We start from the raw sequence: 25,745 nt of genomic DNA, 5'->3' as shown, positions 1-25,745 counted from the left end.
GTTGAAGAATATGACATTTAACACCATGATCAATTCAACTGAAGTACAATGCCTAACAACAGTTATCGATCACAAGAACAGTTGGTTGTGACATTTAAGATTTGGCCATCTAAATTTTAGGCCACTCAATCAACTAATTACTTAATATATTGTAAAGGATATACCAAGTCTTGATATTCCCGACAAACTTTGTGAATGTTGCTTAGTAGGGAAGTAATCCAAAAAAGAATGACAACTTCCAACGCCATCAAAGAATGACAACTTCCAACTCCACCTTACGAACCGTTGATACTTGATCTCGCCAAAGTATTCCTTGGAGTATATTGAAAACTCTTTCCTTGATAGATAACAATAAAGACCAAACTTCATTCAAGAAATGATATATGCACCTTTTATAAACAACAAACCTCATGCAAAAATTATTAGATATCCTAATGAACCACTAGTCTCCGTCAGCACTCAATATTTAGAGATGAAGGTCCTCAATAATGGAAAAATACTAAGGATGAATATGATGAACATCTCCATAATATCTCATAAACACTATAATTCACAAGGTATTAGTCAAGTAATTAGATGTAGGTGAAAGAATAACAGACACGCATAAGGTTGCCTCTAATTTATGGGTAAATGGGTCTTGGTTATTAATTGATATCGTGAGTTTCATTCATCATAATAAACATACAAGATTAATAAAATGAGTCTCTCTAATTCACTCACAAAGAACAACAAATTGCACAAGAACAAGGTGCAACAAAAAAGAAGTCAATATGACATTGATTGACACTCTAGAAGTTGTTCTAGATAATAAGATAAATAATTAAGGTGCTAAGAGTAGACACACTAAATAAGAGAATACAAATTGTATTTTGTCTAAAAAATGGGTTTCACCATTTTTGGGTTTTCACACACTTGTTGCTTTCACCAAAGAAATAACCATTTAAATCTAAGATGGAAAAATGGGTTTTGTGAAGTCATGATTCGAGTCACAAGGAAACCATGATTCAAATCACAAAATATCATGATATAAATCAAGTTAAGCTTCTTATTTGAATCAATAAGATCTGAACCCGAATATGACTTCACTGAGACACATGATTTGACTCATGGTTAGCCCTTGATTCGAGTCACAAGAGTTTGTGATTCCAATTAGGTTTATTTTATGATTTGAATTAAGTAGTCTAGTAGCAAATCCTAGTTTTTCATAAGTTTATGATTCGACTCACATTTACAACATGATTCGAATCAAACACTCAACATCCTGATTTTAAGAGTTTTAACTTGTGTTTCAAGCCACTGTTAATGAAATGACAAAAGTGTCATACCCCAAAATTTTCCTTACCTTTCACAATTTTCATCTGGTTCATGGACTTAATTTGTGTGCATACATGAATACTTAATCATTTCATTTGCATAAACATTTCTCAAATAAAAAGGCAAGCACAATGGACTCAAGATGTGATTGTTTGCGCTGGATGGAAGCTAGGGTTTCCCAGGTATGTCTTGAGGTATGCTCAACCAAGTCATAAAACCCTAATTCCCTATCTTTTGAACTATCAATCTTTATGTGTTGCATTTATGATTGATAGTTCATCCTCATCATTTGGTCAACTATGAGGGACTTATTTACCTGATTAAGTTCCTTTATGTGACCATTATACTTGGTCATTGAATTTGGATTGAAGTTTATTCATTCAAGTCCATAGTTTAAATTGCATGGTTCATAAACCTTTCGTCCCATTAAAAGGTTCAACTTATTTGATTCAAATTCAATTGAATGACATCATTCATTTGGTCTTTCATTCTAAGGCATTATGATTCACTCCATTACAAGGTGCATTTCATCATTCAAATTCAAACATTTCAATGGCATGGCAATGTTTAAATTGAGAATTCATTGTTAATTTTAAAACCAAGTTTGGGGGGAATCATGTTGCTTGAGATACAAGTCTTTGGTCATTTAAATTATTGGGTGCATTCATTACTTATGGTACTTGGTTTTCAACATTGAGGAAAAAATTTGAATTGGAATATTGAACAACAAGTCAAATTTGGAAGACAACTTTTGAATTCAAAGAAAGAAGGAAAATAGTCTCATTTATTTCATTTCAAAATCAAATTCATGTTGCATTACAAAGTCCAAGTTGACCCATACACAAGTTAAACAAGAAAAGGGTTACACAAAAAGAAAAAATCACAAAAGTACAACTTTGAAGTTTTGGTCAACAATTGACTTTTGGTCAACTATTGACCAAAGTCTGACATGCTTCTACCGTAGTCTCCAAGTATTCTAAAATTTCATCCATCATCTTAACCATATTGCCTCCATGTCCAAAGGTCCATAAAGAGCCAAGCTTGCATCTCCCATGTTTGGACTTGTTCATGATATTATGAGTCTATTTGATTATCTAACTACAAGTGTACAATCTATCGCGTAATTTTAAAAGATATCGATCCCATGGAGACCTAACTGCCAATCTATCATTTCAAGTTGCTATGGTGTTTCACTACTAGAATAAGTCATTTTAGCCTCCTAGTTTAGAGTCGGCCACCGACACGGACACTATTAGTGTCGGCTAAGCCTACACTAACGGACTCTATCTACGTACATCATTTAAGACAAGTTATTTTTTTTATCAGTGTCGGCAAAACCGACACTACTTGTTATGTTACCTTTGAAGAATGTTTGATTAATTTATTTAGAGTCGGTGTGACCGACTCTATCTAGTAGCATTATTTTTTAATTAGTATTTATTTACTTAGAGTCCGCGTAGCCGACGCTATTATTATTACATATAATTTTTCCATTTATTTATCTATAATATGTATATATATTTAAGGTTTAAGTATTTTATTTATTAAGTAGAGTCCGCTTGGCGGACGCTAAGGAATTTTCTATTTCTGACCAAAAATTGCGCGCAGCTTATTTCCCTCTTTCCTTTTCCCTCGTCATTTTTCACTCTCCCTCCATTTCATTTCACAACACGAAAACCCTAATTCCATGCTAAATCGTGAATCCGTTTTTCCCAATTTCGTGAACCGATTCGTGAATCCCTAATCCGTGAATCCATTGAAGAATCCCTAATTCAAAATCCCTCGTTAAAGGGTTTCTGAATCATCAAAGGTAATGCATATTCGGTGAATCCCTAATCCGTGAATCCTTTTCGATGTTTATACATTTGTGTGCGTGGTTGTTTGCCCAGGCTGTCTATTCGGTGATATCTTGCTGTAGGAGGGAATCCTCTCCTCTTATAAAGGGTATTTGCTGTTAATGTTTGTTCGTTGATATGGTTTGTGTAACTTTGATAGCTTGATTATTTTAGCTCGCCAACTCTTTTCTTAACTGTTGATAGCAATCTGTCTCCTTCCACTGTGGTTTGCTTAATTTTCCTATCTTATGTAGTAAATTGGTTTTATTTTCTTTTTCTATCTAGTGAAGAATCAAATTAGATTTTTTTTTCATTTAATCAAGAGCTTTATATGATTTTGAAAGTTATTATCATGGTCTGTAAATGATCGCTGAAACTCAAATTTGAGCAGGGAACCTGAATGTTTGATAGTGTTTTATGAAGTTCTAGGTTCTGAGTGTTTTATCTCTGTCCAACATAACCAGAATTGCATTAATTTCTGTATAGTGCTCTAATGTAAAGTTGATTTGATGATGTTTACAATGATTTCTAATGCCTTGCTATTGCAAATCTAATATGATATTGGTTGATGTTTGCTCTATCATGTGTTTATGAAAGGTTTGAAAATAGCTTGTAAAATTCAATTATTCTACTGCCAGATAAAGCTAATGTGATTGTTTTTCCCTAAGAAAAGAATGTCTTTTAATTTTATTCTCAATTGATTTTGTATGTTAGTTCACAAGATTGGAAGGCAAGACTAAAGATTCCACCAGCTGATACACGCTATAGGACAGAGGTATGATTACAAACAATTTAAAGCTGTTATCATATATATTCCAAGTGATTGTTTATTTAAATTATGTATTATGCTTTGGTTTTGGTCATATATTTTGTTTAAGAATTGTGAACTATTGTTGAAAGTCTAATAGTTTGCTTCTGTTAATGTTAATGTTGAGTTGTTATGACTTAAATGAAACCATGATATGCTTTTATTGTGGACTGCTATTAGCGAACTGTTTGGTGATTACTGAATTTCTGTTAGGATGGAGTTAAGTTTCTGTTAGATTTCTTACTTGAGTTAAGTCTGCTATCAGTTAGTAGGTTGTTTTGAATTCTGTTATGACTGTTAATGTTTGTCAAATGGGAGGTTAGTTAAGTCGAAATTCTGTTATGAAAACTGTTAAGGACTGATGTAGTTAAATTAGTTAGTTTGTGAGAATAGTTAGTAGTGGTTTTTTTGTTCTTTATGCCTAAAATTAAATCAGTTAAATGCAAGTTTTGTTAGTTTAGTTTTTCTGTTATTATTAGCAATATTGTCAGTTATTGGTATGCTATTAGTTGCAAATAATGGTTAGTAATAGTTCTTGTAAGTTGTTTATTTATATGAAACTAGTCACCCTGTAAATGATTGACTGAATGTTAGATGAATGGTGATGAAGTTGTCAAGTGAATATTGTTGTTGATATCACTTATGGTTATGAGTATTGGTGATTTTTGTCAAAACTCTATAGTGCTTGCAGTTACAGAATTCAATTAACTTGTTATTTTCAAGTTTCTGCTAATCTATGTTTTGTTATTAAGTGTTAAATGTGGGTGATCTCAATTAACTAGTTAGTGAATGGAAAATGCTTAGTAATGATGTGAGTTTAATGTTGGTCCAATTGACTTGAAATTGACTGATTTCCTGCTGTGATATGCTAACTAGAATGAAACCTAAAAAAATTGATTCAATAGTCTTGGAGTATGCATGTGGATTGAATGATGTTTTTCTTGAGTAATACATATGCAGGTTGTTATTAATGTTAACTATGTGTGAATGCAATGGCTTGAATTGGTTGTAGGACTGTTAGAAATTAATGATTGTTATATGCTATACTAATTTTCTGATGAAGCTGATATGAAGATTATATGCTATACTAATTCTCTCATAACTTTGTGGCTTATGGCCAGTCCAGTTAATCTTCCAAATAAGTACATCTTACAATTAGTCGGTGAGAACCACTTTTTGAGTTTGGCCTCCATTGATTAACAGGTTTGAATTTTAGTAACAAAAAATGTAAATGCAGACTTCATAGAAAAGGTCTAGTGTTGTCTTTGGAATACAAACATTTTATAGGATTTATGCTTTTGTACTGAACTGTTTCTTCTTATTATTACAATTTTTAAAATGAATTTATCAGTGTAACTGTCACACTTGCACTAGCCTGAAATAAAACGGTCAATTCATATTTGCTCACTGTACATAATAATTAGGCAAATGTTGTTTTTCTGATATTGTTGACATGGACATAGATGATGTTTTGGTATAGGAAAGGGAAAGTGTATTGGTGTAGGAGCCAAACACATGTTTCGATTATTAGGAAGTTACCTTCTAATGATATACATGGTGGAATTTTATGCATCTATTTTACTCTTGCATGACATCTTTACTGGTCGAGCTCTATGAAACAGCCTGGCTCGAATGGATCGTAATCTGTTCCCGGCATAGGGACAGGTGGCTACTTCTCATATTAGTTATTATGAAGTAGAAGATGGGGAACATCATTAATCTATTTGCCTAAAAAATGTTTTTTTTCTACTTAATCATTTCTGATCATAATCTAATTTTATATGAATGGGGTAGAGAAATTTGCTTATATGAGGTGGTTCTTATAAAAATAGCTTACAGGTCATATGAATATTCTAATTTAATGTTAGAAAACACAACTTTCTGAATTTGTTACTGCTCTTGGTTAAGAACCTTTCTTGATGTTTCATTTAGTTGCATTTCTACTTTCCTCAACAAACAAGGAGAACTGTACCGAAAACATTTTACATTCATATTTACACATAAATACATAAACCTCAAATACATGCCATCACATAGATATATATGTAACCTTTTATCTTGACAAATTATTGTAATATCTAATCCCTTGGAATGCATGTATTCTATTCTCTCCTAATACCCATTAGGAAGTTATCTGATTTTCTCCTAATACCCATTAGGAACTTATCAGCCATTCATTTTTGTCTAATATATGTTTTAATTTTCAGTGGTTGACGAGTTAATTGTTTGCCTTATAGAAAATGGATCGTACTTGGATGTACGATAGAGTATATTCCAATAGACACGGATTGAAAGAAGAGTATGTTCGCGGGGTTAAAGACTTCGTAAAGAGGGCTTTGAAACAACCTATTTGTAAATCTGAGGGAGGGATAAGGTGTCCGTGTATAAATTGCAAGTGTCTCAAGATAAGAACACCAACTAATGTTAGACTTCACTTGTATCGAGATGGATTTCAACCAGACTATTGGATTTGGACTCAACATGGAGAAGTAGAGCTCAATGTTAATACAAGGAATGATTCAAATAGTAGTGAGCATGTGCATCATGATGACCAAATTGAGGCAATGAATCAGATGGTGTATGATGCTTTTAGGCCTTATGGAGTATTCTCTCACGTGAATGATAACATAGAAGTTGAGGAATATACGGAGGATGAGTTTCCCAACGAAGATGCCAAACGATTTTATGACAAGTTGATATCTTTCAACAAGCCCATTTATGAGGGAGCGACCCAATCAATATTATCAATATCTACTCAACTTCTTGAAATTAGGTCTAATTGGCATGTACCACAAAAAGGTTTAGATTTTGTTGCACAAATGCTTAAAAGTGTATGTCCAGTTCAAAAATGCTTGCCCGATAACTATTACCAAGCAACACAGTTGGTATCTAAGTTAGGGCTAAAGGTTGAGAAGATTGATTGTTGTAAGAATGGTTGTATGTTATATTACAAGGATGATAGCAATCTATCAGAGTGCAAATTTTGTAATGCTCCTAGGTTCATTCCTCGCAAGACTGGCATGGGAAAGTACAAAGATATCCCAGTGAAGAGAATGTTCTACTTCCCAATCATTCCCAGATTACAAAGATTGTATGCATCAACTGAGTCGGCAAGTGAAATGAGATGGCATCACATGAACAAAAATAGTTCCAACATCCTTCGCCACCCGTCAGATGGAAAAGCATGGAAACATTTTGATAGTGTATATCCTGACTTTTCTAGGGAACCCAGAAATGTAAGGTTGGGTCTGTGTTCAGATGGTTTTACTCCTTACATTCAAGCGTCTGCTTCTCCATACTCATGTTGGCCAATAATAGTTACTCCGTATAATCTCCCCCCTGAAATGTGCATGACCAAACCATACTTGTTTTTGGCATGCCTCATACCCGGACCTAAAAACCCTAAATTAAAGATAGATGTCTACTTGCAACCATTGATTGATGATCTACATCGATTGTGGTCCAATGGAATATTGACCTATGATATATCTACAAAACAAAACTTCATCATGAAAGCCTGCTTGATGTGGACAATTAATGATTTTCCAGCCTATGGTATGTTATCTGGATGGGGAACACAAGGTAAATTGGCATGCCCTCATTGTATGGAACACACTGATGCTTTCACCTTGAAAAGTGGCCATAAGAATTCCTGGTTTGACTGTCATCGTCGTTTCTTGCCATCTAATCACTCCTTCAGAAGGAGTAAAAGAAGTTTCCTAAAAAATAGGGTTGTGACCAATGAGCCACCTCCCATTTCCACAGGGAAAGATATATGGGCGGTAATAAGTAATTTTCCAAAAGTTACTGAAATTGGATGGGAGGCGAAATGGAAAGAATTCGAAGGGTATGGAGTGGATCACAATTGGAAAAAGCGAAGTATTTTTTGGGATCTCCCATATTGGAAGGATAATTTGTTAAGGCATAACCTCGATGTGATGCACATAGAAAAAAACGTCTTCGATAATATATTTAATACTGTCATGAATGTTAAGGATAAAACAAAGGATAATGAAAAGGCAAGAGAAGACTTGGCTAAATTATGCTTTCGCGGGGACTTGGAGCTCCAACCCTTAGAAAACGGAAAGAATGGTAAACCAAAGGCTAGTTACACTCTAACCAAATCTGAAGCCAAGTTGGTTTGTAAATGGCTTAAGGAATTGAGAATGCCAGATGGCTATGCTTCAAACCTCAGTAGGTGTGCGAATGTAGAAAAGGGTACGGTGCATGGGATGAAGAGCCATGATTGTCATGTTTTCATGGAATGTTTACTCCCAATTGCATTCCATTCATTGCCAGATTTGGTTTGGAAACCATTAACTGAGCTAAGTCGATTCTTTAAAGATCTTTGTTGCAATACATTGAGGATGGACGACTTAATTAAGTTGGATGAGAATATTCCAATTATCATATGCAAGTTGGAAAGGATTTTTCCACCAGGTTTCTTTGACTCAATGGAGCATCTTCCAATCCATCTTGCCAAAGAAGCAATTCTAGGTGGTCCAGTACAGTACCGATGGATGTATCCATTCGAAAGGTAATTGTTGTGGTTGATTTTATTAAGTTATTGCATGTTTATCATAAATTAATAAACGTGGAATGATTGAATGTGCAGATTTATGGGAGTCTCAAAGAGGGCAGTGACAAATAAGGCTAGAGTTGAAGGTTCCATATGCAGTGATTATATACATCGCGAGACAAATTACTTTTGCTCTCATTATTTCAACTCTTTCCGTTTGTTGCCAACCATAAATCTTAGTAACAAACCTCATTTAGACAATGATGACATTCTACCTACAATGTCCATTCTACAAAGTGGCGGTCGACCAAGTGGGAAGTCACGAAAATATTTTCTATCTGATAAGGAATGGAAGTCTTCACATGTGCATGTCTTGATAAATTGTGATGAGGTTAAACCATATCTTGAGTAAGTGTGCATCATAATATATTCAATCAAATTATTGATGCATATCATAATAGATATTTACTTATGAATCGTGTGATTTATTTCAGCATATTCTTAGAGAACCACTCTCTAGATATAGAAGATTCATCTGGGCGCATACATATAGAGTTTCCCATATGGCTGAAGAAATATGTAAATGAGGAGACAAATGGAGTTACTAACCAAGATATAATTGCCTTGTCTCGCAGTCCTGCATCAATGGCCATATCATGGAACATGTATTTTATCAATGGGTACAAGTTTCATACTGAAGAATGGAGCAAAGGTAGAAAAACTAGCAATTGTGGTGTGCACGTGAAAGGTCTTGCAGAAGGAGGAAATACTGATTTTTATGGAATAATCAAACATATCTTTGAGCTAGATTACTTTGGTCTGAAGCATAAGATTCCAGTTTTTTATTGTGAATGGTTTGATCCAACAAGGAATACGGGCACAAAGGTTCACCCACAATATAAAACTGTGGATATTAAGATGGATAAACGTTATCGTCCTTATGATCCTTTCATCCTTGCGCAAAATGCAAGACAAGTGTATTATGTCCCATATCCAGAAATGTGTAGAGATATGCGTGGATGGTGTGCGGCAATCACCACAAAACCAAGGGGTCGCGTAGAGATTGACAACATAGAGGATGAAGTACCTTATCAATCTGATGGGATGTTACCGGCGCTACCCAATGTAGAAATTGAAGCAATATCTTGTTTGCGTGACATGTCACAATTAGATGTGTTTGAAGAGATTTTTGATTGCTCTACTAGTGAAGCAGATAGAGGGCATTGATGAAGATAAATTAAGTCGTTGTGCATTTATCTTTTCCCTGTAGAGAACTTTTTCTTTGTTTACCCATCCTTTGTTAGCAGCATTCCTTTGTATTTGATTACAGGGTTTCTATAATGGAATATTTGAACACTGTAGATTTCCTTGATTAATGGGTTTTCTGATGACTTCTGAGTACTTTCTATTTTGTCCTTTTTCGGTTGCATTTCTGTTTCCCACTTTGCAACCTTTTCCTTTTATTGAAATCCTTTTATGACAACATAAGCACTATTATTGAACACTGTTAGTGAACAATGTCTGGAGATTCACCAGTCCAGAAGAAGTTCTTGCGATATTTCTGGTGGAGTTAAGACTAATGACAGAAGCACGTCTGAAACGACCGATAAGAAATGTAGTGCTTACCGTTCCAGTTTCGTTCAGTCGTTTCCAGCTGACCCGCCTAGAGCGTGCTTGTGCGATGGCTGGTCTTCATATTCTCAGGTTAATGCCTGAACCAACAGCAGTGGCAATGTTATATGGACAGCAGCAACTGAAAGCTTCTCAGGAATCTATGGGCAGTGGAAGTGAGAAAATTGCTCTCATTTTTAATATGGGTGCTGGTTTTTGCGACGTTGCTGTGACTGCTACCGACGGAGGAGTATCCCAGATAAAAGCCTTGGCAGGAAGTACTGTTGGCGGAGAAGACTTGCTTCAGAATATGATGCGGCATCTATTACCGGATTCTGAAAATATTTTCAAGAGTCATGCGGTCAAACAAATCGAGTCAATGGCATTGCTTCGAGTTGCAGCCCAGGATGCAATTCACCAGCTTTCGTCTCAAATCAGTGTTCAGGTCGATGTAGACTTGGGAGATGGTTTGTTGGGATATTTAAAGATAATCGGAATACCTGCAGCACCAAAAGGAGTTCCTGATATCAGTGTGTGCATGGATGTAGATACTGCAAACGTGCTGACAGTTTTAGCCGGTGTTGTGATGCCTGGATCTCGGGCGCCTGCAGTTCCTTTTATGCAAGTGAGGATGCCGATGGTTGATGATGCGCAAGGTTGGTGTGCTGAGGCTATAAATAAAACCTATGGTGCTTCAATGGATTTGGTTACTCTCAAAAAGGCATGAATTGATATTCATGCATCATTGTACCTTTTTATAGTTGTTTTCTTGTGTTTCAGTAACAGAAGTTGTTGTTTTACATGTATAATGTTTGTAAGATAATAAATAATATATAAAAGGCTTTTATTCTAAAGCTTCCACCTTAGTTCATTTGCTAACCTAACACTGTCCCCCAGTTGCAGGAGAAAAAAAACTCAGGAAGGTAAATTTGCAATAGAGGGAGGAAACTTAATATCTCCATTTTCGGCCATTTGCATTTGAACTATGTGTTTGCAATTAAACTTTTTTACTGTTCTAATGCAAAGGTTAATACAAGAATGGATTTCAATATTGTTGATTGTTATCTGCTTTTATTTTTATGACAACAGATGACTAAAAGAGGTGGAAAAGCTAAGGTATTAGCACCAGGAAAACTTCAAGAAGAACGAAATCGCATAATTAACAAGAAGCATATCGTTAGGAAACCTGCTCAAACAACATTGTCTATGCAGGATGCATCATCGGCACCAACACCAGCTCAGGCAGCACCGTCCGTGCAGGTTGCATCGTCGATGCCGACATCAGCTTCGAAAAAATCATCTGTGCAGGCTGCATCGTCGATGCCAACACCAGCTCAGGAAGCATCGTCCGTGCAGGTTGCATCATCAATGCCAACATCAGCTTCTAAAAAATCGTGTGTGCAGGCTGCATCGTTGATGCCAACACCAGCTCAGGCAGCATCGTCCGTGCAGGCTGCATCGTCGATGCCAACACCAGCTCAGGCAGCATCGTCTGTGCAGGCTGCATCGTCGATGCCAACACCAGCTCCAACTGTAGTACCTGTTCATGCCACTACCTCTGAGAATTTCAGTTTTATGCCTACTCCAACTTTAAGCCATCAAACAATGGCTGGCCCTCAAAGTATAAACCTTCAAACAATGGCTAGCCCTTCAAATTTGGCAGAGGAGGAAGATGTGGATGCTGATGAGGATGAGGCGGTGGGTCAAGAAACTATTACCCCTCTTGTGCCAACAATAGATGAGAATGGGAAAGTTATTATAAAACCATCTGGTACTGGGTAAGTCATATATATTCTCATAATTTAATTTTGTGCAGGAATCTTTACTATATGTTGCACATTTTGATTTTGGCTTTTCTGCATGCCTAAAGAAGCTTCTGTAAAATTGTGTATCCTCTGCATTTTCCACCTTGTTGTGAATCTCACCTTTTATGGATTCGTACACTACAGCTTTTTAAGTGCTTCCCTACAGTTAAATGTGATTAATAATATTGTTCTGTCTTGGACTGGAATAATTAACACAAGAATGTAACATGTGTCATAATCATAATTGGTCATTAGGAACTCCATTGCATGATTCTATACAGAGGAACAGAACATGTAGATTGATTTTGGGTGTAAAAGCTCATAATCTAAATATGCTTACAGTACTAAAGTTCCACTTGGGAACATCATTCTCTAATAAGCTTCTTTCAGTTTACTTAGTAGTTTTATTATTGTATTTTGTAGGCTAGTTCCTGCCAAAGAAGTTGCTGGTGCCATTAATTATGCGATACGCAAACAATTTTATAAACCTATACATCATTGGTCTGCACTCGATCCTGATACGAAAGCTGATTGGTTTAAGTTGTTTGGAGTAAGTATTTATTGACTTTTGTCACTTAAGTTGATCAAATTATATTTAAAAAAGTAACTAATTGGTTATTAATATTAATTATGTGATTTTAATTATTTTTAGGAGAAGGTTTCGTGGGATCCTTTCGATCATGCATTTGTCTATAGCGCATTTGAAAAAAAAGGAAGAAAACGATTAAACGACATGTTGGGGAAGGCGAGGAGAAAAGGGACTCGACCTTCATGGATTGGTGATGATGCTTGGGTTGAACTTCAAACTTATTGGAAAAAGACCGAGTTTTTGGCTGTGTCTTCTCAAAACAAGACCAATCGAGCTTCCGCAAGAGGCGGAGCAGTCCACACCACAGGCCGTAAGGCTCATATTGATGTTGCACTTCAACTTGTAAGTAATAAAATCCTAACAAATTATTATTATTATGAAGATTCTTTATATCTTGACAGTTTTACTCGTATTCTGTATTGATTATTGGATTATTTGATTTTTGTAGTCACGTGAACTTCAAAGGGATCTGCGTCCCGATGAGTTATTTTTAAAAACACACAAGAGGAAAAATGGTGAATGGGTTGACAGTCGTGCTGCATCTACTTATGTAAGTTCTCGTAAATTTGAAATTCCTGCAATCAGTTTGCTGTGCTGTTTGATATTTGTTTGAAATTCCTGCATCAATATTTGCTGTGCTGTTTGATATCAGTTTGAAATTCCTGCATCAATATTTGCTGTGCTGTTTGATATCAGTTTGAAATTCCTGCAATCAGTTTGAAATTCCTGCTTGTGTTATCTTGCTGTTAAATATTCCTTACTTTTTCAACCTACTGACAGTGACGTGCTAACAACTCAACATTACTCACTAATCCGACTCCTAACACTAACAGAAATCAAACATTCAATTAACCATATGCTAACCACTAATTCGAACTATTTTTACTGTTAATTCATCAGGATGATATGCTAGATTGTTTATTGCTCAGTGTTTTGAGAAAGGTTATGCAGATAGGATTCAGGTTTTTTCTACTGATTTTATTGATGAGGATTTCGTTGATGCTTGTGCTGGTTTGACTTATGCTAGGATTGAAGGAAAAACATGAATTATGAATCTGTTATGTTCTTTTGTTTTGTTTTCTTGTATTGTATGGTTTTGGATTTGCTGGTTTGTAAATGTTTGTTTGATTGTAAATTTAAACTACAACATGCTATGTTTGGTTGAATATACATGAATCAAGACGTGAGATATTGTTGCATATTCGAATTTGCTTCAACATTATATTTGTAAGTCTTTCATTTTCCTACACTGATGGAGTAAGTTGTGGTTACAATTTAATCCACTAGTCACACACACTATTTATTTGGTAAGTTAGTAGAGAAAGCTGTGGTTATGAATTATAATTCTCATTGAGGATTCGGATTGGTAGGAACTCACTGAGAACATTGAGTGGTCCATTGAACACTAAACACGTGTCTTATATTAATCCACCTCATTTATATTATTTGATTATGCATTATTGTCACACTTATTTGAATATTAAATAGGATGGTTATTACTGTTGGCATTTTATTGAATTACGAAGTTATTGAATCAATTAGGAAATGAATGTGATTGAACAAATTTGGTTAAGTTGTTTTTGCTGCAGTTTTTTATGAAATTGAAACGCAGGTTGAAAAATCAATTAGGAAACTAACTATTACTAACTATGTGATTTGGAAGTGTTTCAGACTGGTGCTGCAGTGAATTCGTTTAATGTTGAACCTTAGTTGCAATGTTGGGCTGAACCAAATGCAATTTGAAGCCGAACTGAATGTTAATTGATTAACCAAATGCTTCACCATTTGAGTGGTTTGAATTATTATTTCAGTTGTTGTTAGAAAATGAAGTAAAGTATTGGCTTTCAATTAGGGAAAGAATTTGGCTACCATGGTTTGAATTGTTGGAAATAAATGAAAGTAGTTTGGCTTGTTTGGTTATTGACATCAAAAAACTATTAGGAAGTTAGTATGTTAGTTTATGACTATGAAGTGTAAATTGGTTACGAATTGAATGTTAAATGGAACCTGTTAAATTTTGATTATTGAACTGTTATAGAAATGGTGAAATACTTGGATATAAGCTAATATGAAATGGTGAAATACTTGATTATTGAACTGTTAACAGAGCACTAACTTAGCATTATAATGTTTTGTTATGCAGAAGACTTTTAAAGAGAAGTTTGATGCAGAACTTCAGCCAACTGAAGAAGGGAATGGAGAGGTTGTTCAGGTGTTAGATGGGGAGCGTGTAAATCAGCTATGGACAGAGGCTGCTGGGGGCCGTAACCGTGGTCGGGTTTATGGCGCTGCAGATTTAGCTATTAATCTAAAACGTGGATCAAAAAGTTTTACCCAACAATCTCAAACTCCTCAACACTCTATGTTTGGGATGTCATTAGAAGCTGAAAGAGCAGCTAGAATTAGAGCTGAACAAATTGCCGAGGCTGCAACGACCCAATTACAAGAGGCTAACGAAGCAATGCGAGCTGCTACCGAGGCTGCAAAAGCTGCTACCGAGACTGCACAAAGGATGGAGAGGGAGATGAATGCTTGGAAGGAATTTATGATGAAGAAATTTGACACTTCAACTTTTGTATCACATTCTCATCATTATGATGACGATTTGGATGATCAATCATTAGATGAAGATTGATCTTGTACTTTTAGTAGAATGAATTAATCTCGGATGTGATTACTTTTTGTGTATGTTTTTTGAAAGTTAATGTGGGTAGAACTTTTGTAGTTACTTTCACGAATGTTTAAAATTGTTTCCAAATGTTTTACCATAAATATGATATTGTGGATTGAAAAAATTTGTTCGAGTGAGGTTGTCATGTTGCAACCCGTTATTGTCCTTTTTTGTTGACTTTAGAGTCGGTGTATGCAAGGCTAAATATTAGTATAGACTTTTCTATGTTGACTTTAGTGTCGGTGACACGGACGCTATCTGTTGACATTTTTTGTTGACTTTAGAGTCGGTGACACGGACGCTAAACATAATATTGACTTTTCTATGTTGACTTTAGTGTCGGTCACACGACGCTATCTGTTGACTTTTTTTGTTGACTTTAGTGTCGGTGACACGGACGCTAAACATAATATCGACTTTTCCTGATTCTGAAACAACATAGCGTCGGTTCCATTAGTGTCCGCTTTAGCCTCCGTCTACCCCAGGCTACGTAGCGTCGGTGTATCTTTAGCCGACGTTACACAGTAGCTTCGCAACTTTTATTCAAGGCCCGACACCGACGCTAAACCGACGCTAACCACATATTAGTGTCTGTTTTTTCACCGTTAGCGTCTGTAAATGGCCGACGCTAAAAACAGTTTTTCTAGTAGTGTTTATCTAAGGCGAATGAATTAAGCAAATGAGAGATGAAATAAATTACTATAATAAATTCAGACAAATAATACTGGAATGTGGCTCTCATCAAACAATAGTACTCTTGATTGCTTCTAAATAGGATCATTGTACAGGGCAATATTTTCTACTTTGAAAAGAATGTAACATGAATAGGAATTGTCGCTTTCGCATATTCAGGACTAGATTTGACTCTCTAATTTATAGTGTCAACTGTCACGTGTGACCAACGCTGATTGCGTTAAAGTAGTAAATCATATTTTAATAAACCAGACTCTTTACTCAGTTTAAAAGTAATATTGGTTGGAAAATTTAACTTAAAAGGGTCCCAAGCTTTCGCTCTGGTAACCAGATCCTAAACCTATAAACGCGTCTGCAAATAGTCTTAAAACCTCCTACTATAAATATTAGACTTTCCTAGTTAATTAATAAGGTGCTTTCACGGTATTCATTAATAAAAAACAAACCAATCTTATTCTTTAATGTAGGACGGCTTTCGATCTTACCTGTTATTTTCACGGCTCTACTTTCATAGTGACCAATTAAATTGAGTCCAAAAAGATTGTATTAAAACCAAAACAGCCCATAATTGAAATCCTAAAGAAACAACAGTTAGAGTACCATCAAGTGGAGGTCCTCACATCCCAACATCAATAAATTAGCTGGACATGCTTATGACAAACATGAAAACATAAGTTTGAAACTTAGAAGTAAACATTTTTTAAAGGTAATTGAAAATAATACGGTGTGAGAAAGAAGTCATGGAAATAAAAAAGGTAGTGTGAGGTGAGGAAAGTAAAGTGCGGGTAAATAAATAAAGCAGTAATAAAATGCAAAATATAATAAAAAACTACTCTGAACGGAGGCTTGAATCTGATACAAAATAAATTGCTGAAGACTTGTAAAGAAATATAAATGGCAACAAGATTAAAATACAGGAAAGTAAAGTGCTCCAAACTTCGTACAAACTCAATGCTCTTTGGTGCTATAACCCCTCGATGTGACGAGTTATAACTTTGATCGGTAATTCTAGTGCTTAAGATTGTGTTAAGCTTGGATGCCTTGGAAAATGAAGCATGTCGCCTATTTATAATGTTCCAAAGTCCAACATATCAAGTGGGAAGCTTCTTCATTCGTGGGAGAGAATGTAGGAGTGCATGGAGTGAGTAGGAGACCAGGCAAGTCAATTTTCTAATCGCATGGCCTTCACAAAGGATGGCGAACGCCAAGTCAAGGTGGCGAACGCCACCTTTCCAACATGTGGAAGAGTGGGTTAATCCGCCTGTTGTTGAGTGGGACACATTATTCTTCATATGGCATTCTCCATAAAGAACACCATGTAGGTCGCCTTGTGTGTAATTTCCCATTTTTTCTTTGTTTTGCATCCAAATTGCTTCGTTTCTTCACACATGGCTCCTATATGGTCAAATACCTGAAATACAGACAAAATACCCAAACAACACTAGAAATGGAGGGAAAACGATAATAAAACAAGTATGAAACGAGTCAAAATAACGGTATAATTTGGTGTTATCAGGACTACCAAGACTTGCAAAAAACCAGTCCAACAAAATTCATTCAACTCATTTCAAGCATCATCACAACGACTTGCATACATTCATAAATAAAATAGCACTAGCATCAACAAGTGCATGACATGCATCATTTCTAACATAGATTGTACGACTAACATTGCAAGCATCTAACAACAATTGATTTACATAATAGTCATAACAGAAGTTTCACATTAGCAACATATTCAAACTAGCAAACTAAAATTTTAACTATCATAATAGAAATCATATTTAAATGAAGATTTGAATTTGAATTTAAATTAAAACAAATTATATCTTATTGGAGATATTCAGGGAGCAAATCAAATATCTAACATATTCTACATTAATTCTGGATGAATTCAAAGATATTATCCAAGGAGAAAAGCCCAAAGTTACTTTGCTATATCAGGAGCTCAAACCCGTATTAGAAAGAAAGCACTCCCATTGAAGATCTTAGAGTGTTAGGTTTTGTGTCGTGTATCCATGTTAATGCTCTAATAGGATTAATGTAGGATCTTTATGCACACCTCTATGTTTCAGTAACTTGGATATAAGGTTTGTCTAGTTGAGCTGTAGTCAATATTGTTTATGTACACCTCTATGTTTCAGTAACTTGGCATAAAAGGCTTGTCTAGTTGAGTTGTAATATTCAACATTATTTCATCTTGTGACGATTGAAGTTATTTATTAGGGTTTAGTGGTTGTTTACCCGTGTCACTAGGTTTGTGGCAGAGAAAAAAATGAGTAGGTTTTCAGATTTAGGGAGAGACTCTAAATATAAAGTCATTGGGTAGTGTTAGGAAGAGGCATTAAATAACATAGGGTTTGTTGTTACTTGTAAGTCTAATTGTATTAAAATACTAATAGTGAATTCCCATCTTGGGTTGTGGACTTAGTCCCCTGGACGTAGGTATAGTTTCACCGAACTGGGTAAACAATTGATTATGTTCTTTATTATTTTTTTGCTCCATCATCTATTACTTGATAATGTATTGGTTTTGGAGTATCTTGTTGTACATGTTATCGAAGCATCGTGTTCAACATATGTTCCTTGAGGAATAGAGTTTCATATATGGCTCCTATATGGTCAAATACCTGAAATGCAGACAAAATACCCACATACCTGAAATGCAGACAAAATACCCACATAATACTAGAAATGGAGGTAAAACGATAATAAAACAAGTATGAAATGAGTCAAATAATGGTATAATTTGGTGTTATCAGGACTTCCAAGAGTTGCAAAAAACCAGTCAAACAAAATTCATTCAACTCATTTCAAGCATCATAACAACGACTTGCATACATTCATAAATAAAATAGAACTAGCATCAACAAGTGCATGACATGCATCATTTCTAACATAGATTGTACAACTAACATTGCAAGCATCTAAAAACAATTGATTTACATAATAGTAATAACAAAAGTTTCACATCAGCAACATATTCAAACTAGCAGACTCACATTTTAACTATCATACTAGAACTTGAGTGTAGCCTTTGGTGCAAAGATATCAAATAATTTTTAACTTGATAAAATGATTCTAAATTTAGTACTACAAATTTTACATTACTAGTACTATTTCGTCCAACAAAATTTTGGAACTCACTAGTACTATATTTAAAGGTAAAGATTTGTAACCCATGTGTCGCATTACGCGAAAAAACCGGCGGGAAACAAGAACAACAGAGCCGCCACCGTGCGTTATTTATCCCAAAAGAGGGAAAGGAAACGCTCGAAGTAAACCTGGAAAAAGCATGGTCTCGCGACCAAAGAGAATGGGATCGGGAGTCGGTTATGCGAAGGGAAGGTATTAGCACCCCTACGCATCCGTCGTACTCGACGGGATCCACGCACAAAAGGAAGGAAAATGGTTGCTAAAACACTGCTCAAACACACACACACAAGCTGAAAGAGACACAAGAAAACGAGAGACTGACTCGGCAGGACATCGCGTCCTGGGCCTACTTAGTCTATCAGGCATAGACATCAGAGTCAAAGTAGTTCGAACCGGGGAAACGACACATGCTCGCTAGGATATCGCATCCTATGCATACGTATCTCCTTTGGACGAAGGAGAATCAGAGCATCCGTAGCTCGGCCAACACGCACACAAACAAACACAGGCAAAGGCAAACATGGAGCCTGAATGCCAATTACTGGACTTACATCAGCATCCGAACCAAAACACACGCACACTGGAACCCGAATGCCACTCGATGGACTTACATCAGCTTCCAAGCACACAACAAGACAAAACAAAGACACAGGCACCCGGAGAGATCTGCTCATCTCCTGCCTACGTACCTCATCTGGTATGAGGATCAGGGCGACGTAGTTCCCCTACGAAGGGACACAGGACTAGCCTAACCAGATAACAGAGGGAGACACAACTAGGGAGACTACGACTCGAGCCTAGATGTTATCATGCAAAATCATCCCTAAGTCAAGGTTTCTAGCTAACTCGCACAGGAAGCAAGCCTATCCTATTCAACACAGGCAAACAGCAAATCAAGCATTCACAAGTAGCACACACTATATACATACAAGTGGGGCTCAATCAAAGGGTAAGACTGCAAGCGCAAGTCATCTGTACAGGGGTAAAGGTAGCTCTTAACCTTGACATTGAGAGCCAAGGTGAAGCCAGATGAAAGGTGAGTGAAGATAAGACTTCACAGCTCTTATCCTTGGTCAGGAAGAGCTATAGACAAAGAAGTGTGGGTCCAGAAAGTGGGAACCCTTCTACACTTTAAGACACTGACACAACTGTACACTGTACAAGATCTTGGGTTTGTATCCCAATGCATCAACACAGCGGTGTGAGCAGAGGGATGACTCAACAAAAGGGCGGGAGATAGATTGCATATCTCTTATATCCGCCAATCGCCTCATTGAGGTCTTTACCTGCTTGGGGACAAAAATAAACAATCACAAACATTGCCTCTTAAGGAGGACTTCAGACAGGTGCCTGGCCAAGTAACAGGCCAGGTCTTCCAGACTACATGGAGACAAGAGAGTCTACCTCAATGCTTAAGCAAAGCAAAGCAAGCTAGTTCTCAAAGAACTAAAGCGACTATGGTACCTGAAATCAATCAAATACAATCAGTATACCAATCACAAAACCAAACAGCAAATGGTTCATAATGAACTATACACAGACAAACACAAGCCAATGTACAAAGGTGCAAGCCATTAAGGCTTAAACTCAAGTATCAATCCCTGCAAAACAAAAGTCAAAATTAGCTATATACAAGTCACAAATCAAGTCCAATGGAAGCACACCATCAAGCAAAGGCCATTTGTGCTATTAACCTGAAACACAACTCAAAAGTGAGATCATAAACCACTAGTCTAAGACTAGTGCCAAAAAGAGATGAAAAATCCAAAACAGCAAGTGAAAAATGATCAAGACCAAGATAAATCAATTAAGAAGAGACTCCAATTGGTCTCATATCAAAACTATGCACCAAATTCATTTCATGCACAATTTAAGTCAACCTAGTCAATTGTGAATCATATATGAGCAAACAGAATGGTCACACTCAAACAAATACCTAAACAGCTCAATAAATTCCACAAAAATTCCAGCCTAAACAGGACACATTCAATGAGCTACATATCAAATTTCATGTCATTTGGACAAGAGGAAGTAGGTCAATGAAAATCATAAAGTCAACAGAAATCCAAGCAAGCCAACACATGGTAGCAAAATAGGCATCAACTTCAATCAAATTCAAAACAGTGAGAACAATTAAGAAATGAATGGGACCAAAGCCAAAGTGAACTCAAACATGTTAGGAATCACTCCATCAAATTTCATCTTCATGTGATAAGGTATGAGCATTTCACATAACATTTAAGGCAATCACTCAAGCAAAACCCTAAAATGTCTAAACAGCAAGCAAAAATCCCAATCAAATAGGAAATGGTTCAACAATTCCTACAAAATATCATGGTGAAACTAGACATACAGATGACAACACATGCAAAATTTGAGAGCATTTGGCAAAGCATAGGCATGGCAACAAAAATCATGAAGTTGACCTAACATAGTGTGACACACATTGTCACCCTCAACTTGCACACATCATATCTGGAAAACCATAAATCCAAAATTCACAAACTATACATCAAAATCACCAGAAGAGAGTCAAGAACAAGCATGTGAAATTTCATTCATTTTGGATAATACATGATCATTTTATGAATTAAATGGTGAAACATACACAAAATGCATACATGAACAAGATCAATAGGCAAAGTCAAAAATTCACCAGGCACAACTTTGACTACTATGCCTAAAAAAAACTAGACAAAATTTGGGATCCAACACAAAAATTCCCATTCAATTTGGATGAAAATTGGATTTATTATGATTTTTTGAAGTTTATTGTGAAATTGAAATGTTTATTTAAGTTTTTAAAATGAAAATGATTAAGCTGATGGCAATGTGGTAATTACTGAAGGCCAGGATCAAAACTCTGCGTTTAAATAAAAGGCGTGGCACTACGCTACTGGTCCGTTCGCGCGGTAAACATGTTATTCAAACTGAAGCACGAAAAAATGGATCAAACACTAAAACCAGACGCGTTCTTGGACATCCATAGCAGTTCATCATCAAAATCATCATCAAGAACATTTTTGCACCAAAATGAACAAACAATATACCGTTGGAACCGTCTAAGCATGAGGATCAAGGATATACACATGAAATTTCCTAATTCCTACTGTGCTGAACGGATCGAATGAAAAAAGATTTTACATCAAAACTTCAATTCACGATTTCTCTCTCAAATCTTGATGAATCTTAATTCTACAACTTGCAACGTGATCTATGATCTACACTCTACAAGAACCACATCATGATTTGGATGATAGTGAAAATCGAATTCTTGCCTTTGATGACTGCAGCTACTGAATTTGCGCGTTTCCAGGAGTGCAATGGTGAAACAGTTGAAGCTTGACGATGCAGAAAGTGTATGGAGTGATTAGGTTAGCTCAATTATGCTCCAGGTGATGGATTCTTCAAGCTGCCATGGAAATCCAAGCTTGCAACAGTTGGTAATTGGCGCGGTTTTTCTTCCTCACTTCCTTCAAACAGAATTTCCAATGCACCTGCAAATGATGAATCTACAAAGAAATGGCACGAGTGTTGAAGAATTATTGATGAACAATGAAGAAAAGTGTGTGTGCAATTTGTGAAACTTGAGAGAATTGTGAGATTTTTCTGTTTGGATCTGAGAATATGATTTGTGATTATGAAAAACAGTTACAATTATCTCTTTATACCTCTCCCTAATCAAAAATTAATCAAGATTAGCAAAATTAGGATGATTAGTACAAAGTGCATTTTCATGTGTTAGGTCCAATATGCCCTTTTTTAAACCAGTCCATATATCAGCTCAAAACCAATTCACACAAGTCTAAAATGCCATTTGTGAAGTGTTGGAAAAAGTCCCATGTGCATAGGCCCTGTATTTCTCAAAATCACTATGTCATGCTAAAAATACAAATGTGTTCACTTGAAAAATGCCATTTTGCCATGAGAGTTTTTGATGAAATGTGATTATGCACCATGAAAGATCATATGAAATGTGGTTTGCTCAAAGAAAAATCAACCAAATTGGCCATTCCATGTGAAAGTTATGCCACTTTGAATTTGGGCATTTTCTGAAAATGATTGGACCATATCTTGCCAACCACACATGGGAATTTCAATTTCTTGGACTTTTTGGAATGGTGAGATCAAGATCTTCAACTTTCATGTTGGACAAAATTCCATTTGAAGCTTGTATGATGAAGTAATTTTGAGGAGAAAAACTTTCCATTTTGGGCAGTTGAAATTACAGGTCACCTGCCATTTTAGGAAACTTCTTGTCTGACCTCCAATTCTTCAACCTTGGTCTTTGATATGTCAAATGAGACTTGTATGGACATGAATGAAGCCTTTCAAACCATCTCACACCTTCAAATCCATAAAATCAGGCACAGTTGACCACAGTTGACTTTTTATGGTTTCAGCTGAAATTCAGCTTGACTGGTGAGCTTTGATCATCCAATCTTGGGCCAAGCCACTTAAAAATGATCCTTAGACCATATGAACTTGATAAACCAACCCTAGGGCCTTGTCTCAATGGAAATGGCACATGCTTGCTTGATTGACTGATTCTCCTGACCAGTTGACCTAATTTGTCAACTGAACTTGCACTTGGGCAAAGGGCAATGCAATGTTATGCAATGAACTATGTGATGTTAATGACCTAATGATGAAAATGTATGTACAATGGTAGGTGCAAATTTGAGGTGCTACAGCTGCCCCTATTCAATCAACTGGGAACCCGGATGGATGAGAGCAACGGCTGTCAGACTTTCAGGGTAAACAGTGATTGAATACCAAGAACCGTAGAATTTGCACACTGCGGGGATCCACCGACGGAAACGTCCACTGGGGTTTGATATTTATCACTGGGTATTTTGATTTTTCTGATTCTTTTTCTTCTCAAAGGTACAGTCATATCCAGACATCTCAACACGATGAATGGGAATCAAAATCACAACTAGATGCCAACGGACAACCAGGAAAAACTCAACGTTTACCGAGACCAACGGAGAGGTAACCAGACATTAATGAATGACTGGAAGAGATACAACCTTACGTCAACGGACATAATGGGAAAAACTCAACGTTTACCAAAACCAACGGAGAAGTAACTCTACTGGGGAAGAAAACACATCCAGTTATCAACAGACAACTAGGAAAAACTCGACGTTTATCGAAACCAACGGAGAAGTAACCAGACATCAACGGATGAATGGGAAAACTCAACCAGACGTCAATGGACGACGGGGAGAAGCTCAACGTTTATCGACACCAACGGAGAAGGAGAAAGCTCAACGTTTATCAACACCAACGGAGAAGGAGAAAGCTCAACGTTTATCGACACCAACGGAGAAGGAGAAAGCTCAACGTTTATCGACACCAACGGAGAAGGAGAAAGCTCAACGTTTATCGACACCAACGGATAAGGAGAAAGCTCAACGTTTATCGACACCAACGGAGAAGGAGAAAGCTCAACGTTTATCGACACCAACGGAGAAGGAGAAAGCTCAACGTTTATCGACACCAACGGAGAAGGAGAAAGCTCAACGTTTATCGACACCAACGGAGAAGGAGAAAGCTCAACGTTTATCGACACCAACGGAGAAGGAGAAAGCTCAACGTTTATCGACACCAACGGAGAAGGAGAAAGCTCAACGTTTATCGACACCAACGGAGAAGGAGAAAGCTCAACGTTTATCGACACCAACGGAGAAGGAGAAAGCTCAACGTTTATCGACACCAACGGAGAAGGAGAAAGCTCAACGTTTATCGACACCAACGGAGAAGGAGAAAGCTCAACGTTTATCGACACCAACGGAGAAGGAGAAAGCTCAACGTTTATCGACACCAACGGAGAAGGAGAAAGCTCAACGTTTATCGACAACAACGGAGAAGGAGAAAGCTCAACGTTTATCGACACCAGCGGAGAAGGAGAAAGCTCAACGTTTATCGACACCAACGGAGAAGGAGAAAGCTCAACGTTTATCGACACCAACGGAGAAGGAGAAAGCTCAACGTTTATCGACACCAACGGAGAAGGAGAAAGCTCAACGTTTATCGACACCAACGGAGAAGGAGAAAGCTCAACGTTTATCGACACCAACGGAGAAGGAGAAAGCTCAACGTTTATCGACACCAACGGAGAGGGAGAAAGCTCAACGTTTATCGACACCAACGGAGAAGGATAAAGCTCAACGTTTATCGACACCAACGGAGAAGGAGAAAGCTCAACGTTTATCGACACCAACGGAGAAGGAGAAAGCTCAACGTTTATCGACACCAACGGAGAAGGAGAAAGCTCAACGTTTATCGACACCAACTGAGAGGGAGAAATTCTGAGGGGAGTCATCTGGTATTACCAAATGATCTGCGGGGAATAAACAACTATACATCAACGGACGCATAGGAAAAACTCGACGTTTATCGACACCAACGGAGAGGAGGAAACTTCTCTAGGGAAGGAGGACGACGTTACGAACATCGAAAGATGATGTTTACAGACATCAAAAGGAGACCAGACACTACGCATGACTGGAAAAGCACCGAAAGATGGTGTTTACCGACACCAAAGAAGACCAGACACTTACGCATGACTGGGAAAACACCGAAAGATGGTGTTTACCGACACCAAAGAAGTAACACACGCGGGTGTTAACAGGATAAAGACATCTACATGTCAGGGCAAGGCTACACACTTGCAGGGGATCTCACTGGGGATCAAGGTCACGACAGCGAGCACACAGGAAGGAACACCAAGGATAC

The 25,745-nt window shown here is 36.8% G+C and overlaps 1 protein-coding gene across 1 annotated transcript; it reads left to right on the top strand.

Moving 5' to 3' along the window:
• Positions 1-11,176: 11,176 nt before the first annotated feature.
• Positions 11,177-15,116, top strand: LOC127095882 (uncharacterized). The gene is made up of 5 exons (XM_051034510.1): positions 11,177-11,865; positions 12,316-12,442; positions 12,545-12,823; positions 12,930-13,031; positions 14,625-15,116. Exons 1-5 carry the CDS (start codon positions 11,177-11,179, stop codon positions 15,114-15,116), a joined length of 1,689 nt encoding a protein of 562 aa, XP_050890467.1.
• Positions 15,117-25,745: the final 10,629 nt, after the last annotated feature.

The sequence above is a fragment of the Lathyrus oleraceus genome, chromosome 6, assembly GCF_024323335.1.
Source record: "Lathyrus oleraceus cultivar Zhongwan6 chromosome 6, CAAS_Psat_ZW6_1.0, whole genome shotgun sequence".
NCBI classification, from domain to species: domain Eukaryota; kingdom Viridiplantae; phylum Streptophyta; class Magnoliopsida; order Fabales; family Fabaceae; genus Lathyrus; species Lathyrus oleraceus.
This window is presented reverse-complemented; position numbering and strand designations above follow the sequence as displayed.

What these genes read in the sequence shown, in the direction of transcription:
- LOC127095882 (XM_051034510.1), top strand. Translation starts at nt 11,177, where the DNA reads ATGACTAAAAGAGGTGGAAAAGCTAAGGTATTAGCACCAGGAAAACTT. An exon ending in ATTGGTTTAAGTTGTTTGGA is followed by an intron (nt 12,443 to 12,544) that starts GTAAGTATTTAT and finishes AATTATTTTTAG; the next exon opens with GAGAAGGTTTCGTGGGATCC. An exon ending in TTGATGTTGCACTTCAACTT is followed by an intron (nt 12,824 to 12,929) that starts GTAAGTAATAAA and finishes TGATTTTTGTAG; the next exon opens with TCACGTGAACTTCAAAGGGA.